Here is a 14,388-nt window from a genome sequence, read left to right as displayed (position 1 = left end):
TCTGCTTCTGATTCTGGACTTCTGTCTGCCACAGACTCTTCCTGCTTTCTAAACCCCATTACCTCTTCAGCTTCTGACACCGCCTTCTCCCAGGCTTCTCCCTCTGACCACAAATTGCAGTCTTGCCACCAATCTCCGGGCTCTGAGCCTCCATCCCTTGAGGCTTCTCCAGCTGGTGCCTCCCACCATTCATCTGTGTCCTGCCAGTCCATGATATTATCCCATACATCAGGATCCTAAAAGGTTAGTTCAACACTGCCACTCTGGTTATAATTAGACAGGTATTTACAATGTAAACTTTGAAAGATACCATCAACGGTGTCTCCAAATTTTTTTACACATTACTTGGGAAGACAGGCAAACTAATGCCAGTGTACTGGAAGAAGCAAAGATCAACAGTTTTTGAAGCAATGAGTCTTCAACATCAACTTCATTGGACTGGACATGTTGTACGGATGCTTGATTATTGTCTTCCAAAGCAACTTCTCTATTCCGAACTTAAAAATGAAAAGCATAATGCTGGTGGTCAACAAAAGAGGTTCAAAGACTCTCTCAAGGCAAATCTTTAAAAATGTAGTATAAACACCAACAATTGGGAAACACTTGCCTGCGAGCGCTGCAATTGGAGAGCATCCTTTACCAAAGGTGTCATGGACTTTGAAGATGCTCAAACTCAGGACGCAAGGGAGAAATGTGCTAAGAGGAAGGTACGCTTGGCAAATCCACACTGTGATCAACTCCCATCTGGAAACCTATGTCCCCAGTGTGGATATAGAATTGGCCTCCACAGTCACGGACTCATTGTTAAAACCGTGTTTATGGAAGACAATCTGACTTGGCTACGAGGGATCGCCAAAGAAGAAGACAATGTAAACCATTTCCTAAATCCAAAGAAGCACCTACAATGGCTTGAATTTCTGATTACAGTTCAGATTCTGTTTTCATTATTCTGCTGGGTTTCTTCACTGGCCAGTTATGAGTGACCACCTGTAGAACATATGGCGACCTTTTTCTTCTTCTTGCACTTTTTTCCAGGTATGCTTATTAATTCATTGTTCATTGCCTTTTCCTCTTGTCTGCGCGGTAGAGCAGGAAACATGGATTGCTGACCTGAAGCCTCCATAGTTCCATTGCAAGATTGAGGCTTGGACAAATTAGGGTAGGTGACAGACCAATATCATTTCCTTGGAAGGTAGCAAGTGGGTTATCAGCATACTCATCCACAATCAGGTGCCTTGGATCTGAAGGGGTTAAGTTGAAAATGGAAGCCCAGCCAGATGGGTGGGGTATAAATAATAAATTATTATTATTATTATTATTATTATTATTATTATTATTATTATCATCATCATCATCTCTTGAGCATTCATATTGGTGTAAAAGCAGGTTTCTGAGTTAAAGTTCTAATACATACTGATATATGTCATTTAATTGTTTGGTTACTGAATCTGATAGAGCCTTAGTGAACTCAGACCTATCCCTGTCTTGATGTACCTTCAAACCATCACTAATTTCAGTTTCTTTGCAACCCTGCAGTTAAGCCCTACCAGCAATAAGAATTCCTGTGTCCAGTATACAAATTATGGCATTTAAGCCTGAAATGTGTCAGTTCTGCTAAAGCTTCTCTCTGCTGTTTATTTAGACAGAAGACATTGGTCGCGTAGAAGTTCCCACAGTGAAGGAGTTTCAGTCTCTGTTGTGGCCGAGTCTACTACACCAAGATTGTTATTACACCTAATTGAGGTTTCATTATATGGAGGAAGCTGAGGTTGCCTGGGAGCATATACGGCATATTGGCTCCTAACAAGTTTCAATCAATTGACCAGTTAGCTAAGTTTTCATTAGAGGAACATGTAGCAAAACCTCTTACTTGGGATAAGGCTTCTCTAGCTCCATTACTTGCACGCTCACCATGTAAAGGACCAGGGCTGTCCATGTAAGGCATATTTAGATGCTTTATATGCACTTGGTTTCTATCATTGAACTCAACCCAATTGGTGCACAAGAGGAGAATCTGGAGGTAGAGCGAGGATAAATAAAAATGGCTGAATTGGGAGACATGATGAAGAAAAAGTCCAAGTGTTACATAAAAGGTAAGTCAGAAGGTGCAAAAGAAGTACCACAAATTCCATGAGTAAAGCACCAGAATAGAAAATGGATATTATACAGGGAAGAACAGATAACAAAAAGATTGAAAGCAGCAGGATGAAGGGAAGACGGAATTCATAGAGTACAAGAATGTTAAAGACATAAAAGCAACTTTTTGGTGAGTGCAAATAGGATACAGAAGCTGATGTAGATAGAGATGGGGTGAAGAAAGGAAAGAGATGGTTAAAGGACAGGTAGAATGAGCAAACCAACCAGCAGAATACAGACTGGAATGAGAAATAGGGCAGGGATCAGAGAGTCCAGATGAAAAATAACCATGATCAAAATAAGAGTGATGTCCACAGAGGAAGGGCTGGGGTTTAGATGTTGAAGATAAAAGCAAATTTTAGCAATCTGAGGAGCTGAAGGTCAAGAGGAATTAAATATACTCTGCTTAAGTGACTACGTGGACGGATAAAAAGATTCAGTTGAAGCATTAGAGGAACATGAATGCAGAAGAGGAAACTGGAGACTTAGTTTTATCAGCTTCAAGAAAATGGCAAAAGGAATGGCAAAAGACAATTGATGACTGGATAAGCGCTGCTGAAACAGGTTTGGCTAAATACTGCCAGAACAGGTTTTGAACACCACAAGCAGTAGAATAAGGTAAGAGGCAAAGACTGAAGGCATGGCCAGAATGATCCCAATATAGGTAAGGCTTTTGACAAAGTCCCCTATGATAGGCTTGCAGAAAAGCTGGTATAATGTGAGCTGGACAGCCCAAATGTGAGCTAGCTGCTAGGTGGATTTGTAGCTGGTTAAGGTTTACCGAACCTAAAGAGTGCTCATCAATGGTTCCTTGTCATCCTGGAAAAAAGTGAAAAGGGGGGTGCCGTGTTATGTACCCTGGGAAGGGTAACTAATGCTGCGGAAGAGAGAATCTGGATTCAATATGACCTTAACAAATTGGAAAACTGGATCCAGACTAACAAAATTAATTTCAAGAGGGACTAATGGAAGGTTATAAAGCCAGGCAGGAAGACCCAGCTGCACAAATATAAGACGGGAGACACTGGGCTTGCCAGTAATACAGGTGAAAAGGATCTAGGGGTCTTAGCAGACCACAAGCTTAACATGAGTCAAGAGTGTGATGCGGCAGCAAAAAACGTGAATGCTATTCTAGGTTGCATCAACAGAAGTATAGTGTCCCAATCAAGGGAAGTAATAGTACCGCTCTATTCTGCTTTGGTCAGACCACACCTGGAATACTGTGTCCAGTTCTGGGTGCCACAATTTAAGAAAGATATTGACAAGCTGGAACGTGTGCAGAGCAGGATGAGCAATGTGATCAAGGGTCTGGAAGCCAAGGCTTATGAGGAAAGGTTTAGTGAGTTGGGTGTGTTTATCTTGGAGAAGAGGAGACTGAGAGGCATAGCTGTCAACGTTTCCCTTTTCTTGCGAAGAATCCTATTTGGGATAAGGGAATTTCCCTTAAAAAAGGGGAAAGTTGACAGCTATGCTGAGAGAAGATATGATAGCCATCTTCAAATATCTTAAGGGCTGTCACGTGGAAGATGAAGCAAGCTTGTTTTCTCCTGCTCTGAAGGGTAGGACCGTGAGCCAATGGCTTCAGTATAAGAAAGAAGATTCCAACTAAACACCAGGAAGAATTTTCTGACCGTAAGAGCTAATGGACAATGGAATGGCCTCCTTCGGAAGGTGGTGGACTCTCTTTCCTTGAAAATTTTAAAGCAGTGTTTGGATGGTCACCTGCCACGGATGCTTTAGCTGTGATTCCTGCATTGCAGGGAACTGCACTGGATGACCAGTACCATACAACTCTACAGTTCTGATTCTGAAGGGACTGGGCATTTACCTAGAACTTCAAGAAACAAACATAAGTATTAGGTGTGCATGTTACAAGTGGTATAAACATAATAGGGCTTGCTGCCCACCTACCTTCTGTGAGGCAGGAAATTTATGAACCTACGCATGTTTACTTAGAAGAAAGTCCAACTAAATTCCATGAGACATGCCCCAAATTAAGTACACATTTGTATCCTTAAAACAGGGGTCCCCAAACTTACCTCGCCAAGGGCCGGTGCCACCAGCACTGATCATGCTGCGGGCCGGAACACGCCGCCATACGTGTGCGCATACGCGATTTCCGGCTCACTTCCAGGTTGCCGGAACACCGGAAATAGCTTATGCGCATGGGCCTCCTCCGGCCCGGAAGTGTGCCAGAAATGACGCATGTGCGCAAGCTACTCCCGATGCTCCCGGCGACCTGGAAGTGGGCAGCCGCACTGCACCAATAAGAGCAGGCGGGGGTCGCCGGGGGCTGCATAAATGAGCCTCGTGGGCCGCATCTGGCCCACGGGCCTTAGTTTGGGGAACCCTGCCTTAAAACTTCCAAATTCAGTTGCTCTCTTCTGATTGTCCAGGGCACTTCATCCCCCCCCCCCTGGAAAACTCCTTGACCTCCTATCAGTCATGTTGGAATGACTGTAGACCCAGAGTGCTGACTGGATGGTTGAATGTTTACTTTGCTTGTTTAATACCTTCATGGTTGTCTCCAATGCTCAAAGGAACCAGCTTAGTCTTCCCCAAAGATGCATCTCTTGTCCCTGGCAGTATGTACCAGAAGGTGAAGAGCTATATACGGTAGATGCACCCTGTGCTTTCAGATGTCATAATGGTCCCTAGTAATGATGTATGTAGCCAATTCTACTTTTTAAAATCCAAAACTTTATTCCAGCAACCTGATGATCCTGTTCATGAAAGACTTACTTACACTCATATGATATTAGGGCTAATAATTTTGCTTGTAACTTCAGTCCATTTATAGCTAACTTATATCTATGCTGAGCAATATTTTTTATTGACAGTAGGCTACCTAGAGAAGAAGTCAGTTGGCCATGTTCCCTTCCCAGGTGGCCAGTTAGTGGGGACAGATTTGCTGAAAGCATTGTCTGAGGGAGCACGTGCACGAGCAAAGGAGGTTTGCTTCTCTTTCTGGTACTTTCAACTCCATTCCTATTGGCTTTCCAAAGATGACAGCTCAGGGAGACAAATTCAAAGATGAAATGGATTTGCATCAGTGAGAAGTAGAGGCTCCTTCCTCTTTGTCGGTCTCTTGCTGTCTACCCCTTATTCTCTTGAGCCTTTCCAGAAGCATGGAAGGAGAAAGGTGTAGCAAGTCAGAGATCGAAACAAAATAAAAAAATACCTTCCAGTAGCACCTTAGAGACCAACGAAGTTTGTCATTGGTATGAGCTTTCGTGTGCATGCACATTTCTTCAAGTGAGAGATGTCAGGTTTGGCTCAAAAGCCTACCAGTTGTTGACTTTTAGGCTATGCATAATTAGTATGGCATATGTTTCAATATAATATATTTGAAAAATGGATTGGAAGGTACTTTAACATGTGCTAGCTTCTCATGGTGTTAGTAATGCAAGTTTTTTGGATGATCTCTCTACTTACCACTCACCTAATTGTGTTTCTCCCATTTCATGCTTGTCTCCATGTGAACATGTGCTAATGTGTTACATTGAGTAGCACAATAGTTCAAAGTACCACCTGATTTAAAATTCCATTTGTCTTAGATAATAGACAGCAGCCCAGTCAGGCTCTTTGGAGACCATTCTACCATTACCGCAATTTAAAACAGGTCAAGACCTTCCATGACCCAGTTAATTTTATGGGAGCTGCTCTCTGAGGAAGCTGATTCTGTATTATACTCATGGCTGTCTTGTAGCTCTGTTTGACACTCTTCCTGTTTTCACACACATTTTAAAGTGAATATCTTCTAGACTGGAGTGGACTAGGGTGGTTTCATGTAATCAGAAACAGGTTATATTTATAATGCCTTTGGTTTGCACAGTGTGATGTGCCTTGAGATAATGGTCTCTAAGATTTGCCCTTGGTGTGTTAAATCTGCCTTTAACGTGGTGGTGATCAGAGTGTCCCTGGTCATGTGCAGAATGCTTCTCCCATTGCTGCTGAATATAATTTCAAGGAGCATCTTCCCCCAGTACATCAGGGAGGGGTGAGAGTGAGGAGGCCTCAAAGGTAGAGCAGTCATCTGAGAAGGATTAATGCCCCCCTTTTCAGAAATTAATAAATGGTTTTACCTCCTCCCCCAGAAGTATTTCCATTTGAAAAAGTTAAGGACCTAGAGCTATTGCCAGTCAGTACTAATGCTGGTGCTTGGAATTGCCTGTTGCCTTGGCATAAGACAGGGCCTTTATTGCCCCCCACAAGGACAAAAGACAAATGGAAAAGACAATTAAAAAAGAAGGTTGAGAAGTCCTGCCCACTTGTCTCTAACTGTATGGAGTGTCAGTGGTAAGTATTCAGGACTCAGCACGAGCTTAGAAGACTGCTCTTCTCCAGCACATGCTCATCTCTGAGCTGCCAAAAGGAATCAAACTGGTCCATGAGATGCAGAGCTGAGCATGAATCTCTCACTATAAATGCCCTTGTGCAGAGATGCTTTTGTAGGCTCTACTTTAGAATGATCCTTTTAAACTTATGGGCTTTTAATGACATTTTAAAGAGGCATGTCATTGCATGAGTGGCACTACCCTAGCTGTATTGTAGTAGCACTGTGACCCAGTCTTGTGCCAATATGCCTGATAGTCACAATCTGTGCACCTAGGGCAGTGATGGCCAACCTTTTAGAGACCAGGTGCCCAAACTGCGACCCAAAACCCACTTATTTATCGCAAAGTGCCAACACGACAATTTATCCTGAATACTGAGGTTTTAGTTTAGAAAAAAAAAACTCGTACATCAACATCTTTTGTCTTAAAAGAAAAAAACAGTAAGAGAGCTTTCAATGATACAAACGACTTTTTATTGAAAGGTAAAAGTTTGCATTAAAATGATCCAAACAAAGTAAGGAAAGCAATCCCAAGTGCTTTCATTGACTTAAAATTATTTGGCAGAGAATCGCACACGTTAAGGATTCCCTGCTTTTAAGCCCAAGCAAGCAAGCGTTCTTGGTGTGGCCCTCTGAGCGCGTGCAAAGCGCACGCCCCATCGTGCTGCCGTTTCCTGAAAGGGCCCTAGGGGCTGCCCCACGTGCTAGCCACGCTCTCACCCAGCCCTGACCAGCCCTGCCGCAGTGTGTAAAGCCTCAACCTCGCAGCAGGAGGAGGAGGAAGGCGGCTGCTCGGAACTCTCGGCGACCCATCAACGCGGCAGCGTATCTCTGGGCGCGTGCAGAGCGCTGCACCCTCCCCACCCGCAGCAGAGGCTCACCCAGGGAAAACACGCTCCCTGGAGGTTGTGGCTCCATTTTGCACCCCCGATGCCCCATCTGAGGCTCTTCTACTCGGACACAAGTCCCAGGATCCATGCCCAGCTTCTGAAAACAACATGAGCACCTGCTTGGGGATAGCGTCACATATCCGAATGGGACCAATGCCCCACCTGGCCCTTCCCTTTGTGCCTCCCTGGCCACGAGAGTGCCTTCTCGGTCTGGTCATCCCACACAGAGTGGCTGAGCAAATGGAGCCCTAAAGGCCCTGTAGCAGACGGGCCAGTTTGGGGATTTCGGCTCTTTACTGTCCTGCTTCTGCAGCATCCAAAACTGAGGGCCCACCATAATCGTTGCCGGTGCTATTTCACAATCCGCTTGCACAAAATACTAATTGCCACAATATGCTCTGGAAGCCTCTGCATAATTGGGTGCAATGAACTTGGGCCAAAGAATAGCTGTGACCCCCTTTTTGGATACAGGTAGGTAGCCATGTTGGTCTGACACAGTCAAAACAAAATAAAAAAATTCCTTCCAGCAGCACCTTAGAGGCCAACTACGGTAAGTTTGTCATTGGTATGAGCATTCGTGTGTATCTGAAGAAGTGTGCATGCACACGAAAGCTCATACCAATGACAAACTTAGTTGGTCTCTAAGGTGCTGCTGGAAGGAATTGTTTTATTTTGTTCCCCTTTTTGGAGAGAGTCAGCACCCTGATGGACATTGCATCCCGCTCCTGCTGAGCAGTTTCCTGTGCCAACCTGCCGCGCACATGGCGCTCCGGCTGCCCAAGTTGAGCTGAGGACTTGATGCGCCGCCCTCGCCTTCTGCCGGCTCTGTGCTGGGGCAATGGCGTGTGTGCTCTCAGAGAAGGCTCTGAGTGTAAGAACTGAAATGCTTTGACCAAATCAAGTCTAACAAAAGCAAGGCTCCTCTGCAAGTAAAATGATATGGAGTGAAAGATCAGCTATAAGTCCAAGGTGTCTTTCTTTCCTTCTGTCCTTGAAATTGCTTTAGCTGGAATAGGGCTAGCTAACATGGAGATGTCCAGATATTATGAGACTCAAACTCCCATCAGCTGCAGTCATCATGGCTGGGCAAGCTGGTGGGGTGGGCAAGCTGCTGATGCTACTAGAGCCCCCCCCCCACTGGAGCCAAGCGGGGCCACGCTGACATGGCCCTTACCCTTGCCTGCCTCCCTCTGTCCACACCTGCTTAGTGTGGGGCTTGGTTGCTCTGCCGCCTTCGCCAGGGCGGGGATCCCTGTGGAAGCTAGCACCTGCCAGGGAGGCCTGGTTGCACCCCCCCAGAATTTTGCACCTGGGGCCTTGGACTCCCCCCCCCAGCCCCCCATTGATCAAGGATGGTGGGAACCAGGGCCCAACAACACAGGGAAGGCACCCCTGGGTTGGCAACCCTTGAGCTAGAGTATTTACAATGTTAAGTACGCTTTTCAGGAGCTGAACTAATGGGACCAAGCCAAAATAATGATCAGTTGGTTCCGATTGGAGCTTAAATGTAAGAATGTGATCAAAATGTAAACCCTATTTAAAACACATGGCAGGTATGTGTTTTGTATTGATTATATGTGAGATGAACAATGCAGTGGATTAGGGGTCTGAACACAGTGGGACATGAGCCACTGGGAATATCTCCTGCGCAAACTCCAATGAAACACATCCAATTTTTTATTGTATCTTTATCCTATTTTTAAGATTAGTATTGTCTGTCTCCTGAAAACATGAGAGTTGGGCCCTGTTTTTAGACTTATAAACTAAGAGACAAGAATGCACAAGGAAAAGAGTCAAAAGGAAAGCTAACAGTAAAGCAAGCATTTAAATCCAGCTGGGACCAAGCCGACCTCCCCTTTCTGATGGTTTTACACAGGAGACAGCCTCAGTGGGTTGTGCCTCAGCCTCTTTCATCCTAGGGAAAAAGGCCTAATCACTCAGCTGTCTGTCCTTTTTTTTGCAGGACTTGGAGAATGACTACAAATGCACCTGTCCTCAAGGTTTCTACGGCAAGAACTGCGAAGTCAGTGCTATGACCTGCGCCGATGGGCCTTGTTTCAATGGTGGGACCTGTGTGGAGAAACGGATTGGTGGCTACACTTGCCACTGCCCAATGAATTACCACGGTTCCAATTGTGAGAAGAAGATAGACCGGTGCAGTAATAACCCGTGTTTGAACAGTAAGTGTTCCTTTCCTCTCTGCACTAATTATGGGGATCCTAATTTGGATTTTGAGTATCACAAATGCAGTCGGTTTTTTTAAAAAAGCATATGCTTTTAAGAGGTGAACTATAATCTTGCTGTGTGTTAAGCAAGGCTTCATTTATCTAGCACAGAAGGCTACAGCAATTGTAAGGTTTTAAAGAATGTCCAGTAGTCTAGGTTCCACAAAACTTTGTAGGGTACTTTAGGAGGGACATGTAATGGTAAATCACATTATATTTGTGTAGGCATTTCCCATATCTGCATACTATTGTATCAAAAGTGTCAGTAGTTTTTTGGTACAGAAACCCTAGTGAAGTAGTTTGCAGTTAAGACAGTATTTGTTAATTTATTGTTAAAAAGTGAAAGGTTACAAATTGGCTCTTACGATAAGCTTTTCAAGGCTATCCTGCTAAATTACGGTACCAAAATGTATATATGGCTCACTCACTAGGAAGGGTTAAAGTTTGCTTGCATTCTCTCTGCCAAATGCTGTTGGATGATGGCTCCTGTCAGCCCGGTCAATATGACCAGGGATAATGGGAGTTGTACCACATTGGCTACCCCTGATCTGCACTATGCCTCTTGATCTCCTCCTCCCCAATATATGAGCTGTGACCACTTTCCCCAGGGAAAGAGTGAGCATGTGCCAGGATACCCTAATGAATCCTGCAGTATAGCTACTAGTTGTGCAGGTACCTCAGAGGCTTCCTTTCTTACCCAGAAACAAAGGGAGGGCAGAGTGTCAATGTTAATTAAAACTCCCATGCAAAGACAACAACAGAACATTCAGTTCCCACATGTTGAATTTCACTGGGAGGAAACTGACTTTGCTGATGTGTATAGTACTGCTTGCATAGCACCCCCAAAGACTGACTAGTGGGTGCCAGTAACATTCATGCCACACATTGTGCATAACATCCATGACAGCAGTGATCTAGACTTGGAGGATTTATTCCGCAGCCAAGGGTCCTTGAGGTTGGTTGTTAGAGCTGGGGCTTAGAGCAGAAAGCTGGAGCTGGAATTCCATTGAGCAGAAGATGCTGCTGGGTTGAATTCTCTATTGAAACTCTGTATCAGGCCTTATACCAGGCCTTGTCTGTCCAGAGCAAGGGTGGATAAACATCTGTGATTAAGAAAACCTGCATCTGATTTGTCAACCATAGTTAGTGTGCTTTAATATATATATATATATATATAGAAATCTAAATCGAAAAGAATCAAATGCAATACACCATAGGCTCTTTAAAACCAAATCCACAACACTCTGACAAGTGCATTAATCTTAACCAGAATTTTGTTGGAACAAGCCAACTACAAACTGATTTATGTAACAGGTTTCTTTCAACAAATGCTTATTAAAATTAATTACAGTTCAGGGTTTGGACATACTGTTAAACTGCAGTTAATACATAATAGAAGTGAAAGTTCTCTGCATTCATGGCCACCCTTGAGAAAAAGAGGGGCACATGCAAGGGGAAGACTAGCTTCATTTCTTTCACACTGAGTCATTGTGATGTCTGAATGCAGCCACCAAGGTAAGGCCTGCTTTTCTTTCCAAATGAACAGGCTCCTCGAGCCAAGTATTATTAATATCATCAATAGGTTAGCAATATTGTGTAAACTAGCTGTCCAACGAGGCCTTACAAATAGCGGAGGAGAGAAGGCAAGCAAAATGTGAGGGAGATAGTGAAAGATACAGGAAATTGAATGCAGATTTTCGAAAAATAGCAAGGAGAGACAAGAGGGCCCTCTTAAACGAGCAATACGAAGAAATAGAGGAAAACAATAGAATGGGGAAAACCAGAGATCTGTTCAAGAAAATTGGAGATAAGAAAGGAACATTTTTACAAAGATTACCATAATAAAGGACAAAAGTGATAAGGACCTAACAGAAGCAGAAGGGATCAAGAAGAGGTGGCAAGAATACACAGAGGAATTATACTAGAAAGATATGGAGGTCTCGTACACCCCAAGCAGTGTGGTTGCTGACCTTGAGCCAGACATCCTGGAGAGTGAAGTCAAATGGGCCTTAGAAAGCATTGCTAATAACTAGGCCAGTGGAAGTGATAACATTCCAGCTGAACTATTTAAAATTTTAAAAGATATTAAGGTGCTATACTCAATATGCCAGCAAGTTCGGAAAACTCAGCAGTGGCCAGAGGATTGGAGAAGATCAGTCTACATCCCAAACCCAAAGAAGGGCAGTGAAAAATAATGCTCCAACTACCACACAATTGTGCTCATTTCACACACTAGCAAGGTTATGCTCAAAATTCTACAAGGCAGGCTTAGGCAGTATGTGGACCAAGAACTCCCAGAAGTGCAAGCTGGATTTTGAAGGGGCAGAAGAACCAGAGACCAAATTGCAAACATGCAGTGGATTATGGAGAAAGCTAGAGAGTTCCAGAAAAAATTTTACTTCTGCTTCATAGACTACACAAAAGCATTTGACTGTGTCGACCACACCAAACTATGGCAAGTTCTTAAAGAAATGGGAGTGCCTGATCACCTCATCTGTCTCCTGAGAAATCTCTATGTGGGACAAGAAGCTACAGTTAGAACTGGATATGGAACAACTGATTGGTTCAAAATTGGGAAAGGAGTATGACAAGGTTGTATATTGTCTCCCTGCTTATTTAACTTACCGTATATGCATAATTCATCATGCGAAAGGCTGGACTAGATGAATCCCAAATTGGAATTAAGATTGCCGGAAGAAATATCAACAACCTCATATATGCAGATGACACAACCTTGATGGCAGAAAGCGAGGAGGAATTAAAGAACCTTTTAATGAGGGTGAAAGAGGAGAGCGCAAAATATGGTCTGAAGCTCAACATCAAAAAAACCAAGATCATGGCCACTGGTCCCATCACCTCCTAGCAAATAGAAGGGGAAGAAATGGAGGCAGTGAGAGATTTTACTTTCTTGGGCTCCATGATCACTGCAGATGGAGACAGCAGTCCCGAAATTAAAAGACGCCTGCTTATTGGGAGAATAGCAATGACAAACCTAGACAGCATCTTAAAAAGCAGAGACATCACCTTGCCTACAAAGGTCCGTATACTTAAAGCTATGGTTTTCCCAGTAGTGATGCATGGAAGTGAGAGCTGAACCATAAAGAAGGCTGATCGCCAAAGAATGGATGCTTTTGAATTCAGGTGCTGGAGGAGACTCTTGAGAGTCCCATGGACTGCAAGAAGATCAAACCTATCCATTCTGAAAGAAATCAGCCCTGAGTGCTCACTGGAAGGACAGATTCTGAAGCTGAGGCTCCAATACTTTGGCCACCTCATGAAAAGAGAAGACTCCCTGGAAAAGACCCTGATGTTGGGAAAGATTGAGGGCACAAGGAGAAGGGGACGACAGAGGACGAGATGGTTGGACAGTGTTCTCGAAGCTACGAACATGAGTTTGACCAAACTGCGGGAGGCAGTGGGAGACAGGAGTGCCTGGCATGCTCTGGTCCATGGGGTCACGAGGAGTCGGACACGACTAAACAACTAAACAACAACATTGCATAAACTATGAATATATAAGCACTGCCAAGCAAGCAGTTTGGAAATCTTCTTTCCATGCTGCTCTTCTATCCACTAATAGGGACATGGGTGGTGCTGTTGTCTAAACCACTGAGCCTCTTGGGCTTGCTGATCGGAAGGTTGGCAGTTTGAATCCCCGCAACTGAGTGAGTTCCTATTGCTCTGTCCCAACTTCTGCCAACCAAGCAGTTCAAAAACATACCAGTGCAAGTAGATAAATAGGTACTCCTGCGGTGGGAAGGTAACGGCTTTTCCATGCGCTCTGGTTTCTGTCACGGTGTCCCGTTGCACCAGAAGCGGTTTAGTCCTACTGGGAACATGACCCGAAAAGCTGTCTGTGGACAAACACCAGTTCCTTCTGAAATCGAGATGAGCGCCGCACCCCATAGTCACCTTTGACTGGACTAAACCATCCAGGGGTTGTTTACCTTTACCTTTTTTTACCTATCCACTAATTACCTACACTTGCTTCTGGAAAACTAAGCACTAAGATTTCAAATAATAAGTTGTTTGTGGTTTATTTGCACAATTTCTTACTGCACAGAGAACCATAATGGCTTAATTTCAAAATTGTTCTCTGGCTTTTAAAGCCAGGGCAGATTCATAGTGCAAAAAGCACATGGGCTTGTATGATTGTGCTCACAGACCATATGCTTTATTTGTAATAGTAGCTTGATCAGGAAATATATGAATGATAAACTGGAACATTTATTTGTTTTTCTTGGTGATGTAATTCAGTGATTTAAGCTAAGGAAATTTAAATGCCTCTGCGTCAGTCAAGGGTCTTGATACTGCCTACCAATCACAGAGGACAATGTTGTTCATTCTAGTTTGCTTCTGTGCCAAGGGAGGGCTCTGAGGCCAGAGCATGCACAGGACATATGCTCCCCACTTTGGACCCAGGCATGCACTTCCTGGAACAAGAATTATTCGCTTTTAATTTGTATACCACCTTTCTATATTACTATACACAAGGCATTTTAAAGGCTGAGAAAACAAAGATCACATGCCTTATAGCAATCTTATCCAGTACAAAAAAGTCATAATATTCAATAATACATTAGAATATAATAGTACACAATTAAATTAAATACTGTATCAGCAAACAATAATTAAATAGAAATTCGCTCTTAATTACAATTACCCTGTTTCTCATATTTTAAGACATACCCATAAAATAAGCCATAGCAGGATTTTTAAGCATTCAAGGAATATAAGCCATACCCCGAAAATAAGACATAGTGATAGGCGCAGCAGCAATGCTGGCCACGGCAGGAGGAGG

General features: G+C 43.7%; 1 protein-coding gene across 2 annotated transcripts in view; it reads left to right on the top strand.

Annotated features, from left to right (window-relative positions):
* The window catches only part of DLL3 (delta like canonical Notch ligand 3), a 111,230-nt gene that overhangs the window by 35,721 nt on the left and 61,121 nt on the right, over positions 1–14,388 (top strand). For both annotated transcript variants that reach the window (XM_035116867.2, XM_035116866.2), the window contains exon 6: positions 9,326–9,542. In XM_035116867.2, the coding sequence (XP_034972758.2) occupies positions 9,326–9,542 (217 nt within the window). The remainder of the gene's footprint in view (positions 1–9,325; positions 9,543–14,388) is intronic.

Source organism: Zootoca vivipara, chromosome 6 (genome assembly GCF_963506605.1).
Source record: "Zootoca vivipara chromosome 6, rZooViv1.1, whole genome shotgun sequence".
In the NCBI taxonomy this organism is placed as follows: Eukaryota; Metazoa; Chordata; class Lepidosauria; order Squamata; family Lacertidae; genus Zootoca; species Zootoca vivipara.
This window is presented reverse-complemented; position numbering and strand designations above follow the sequence as displayed.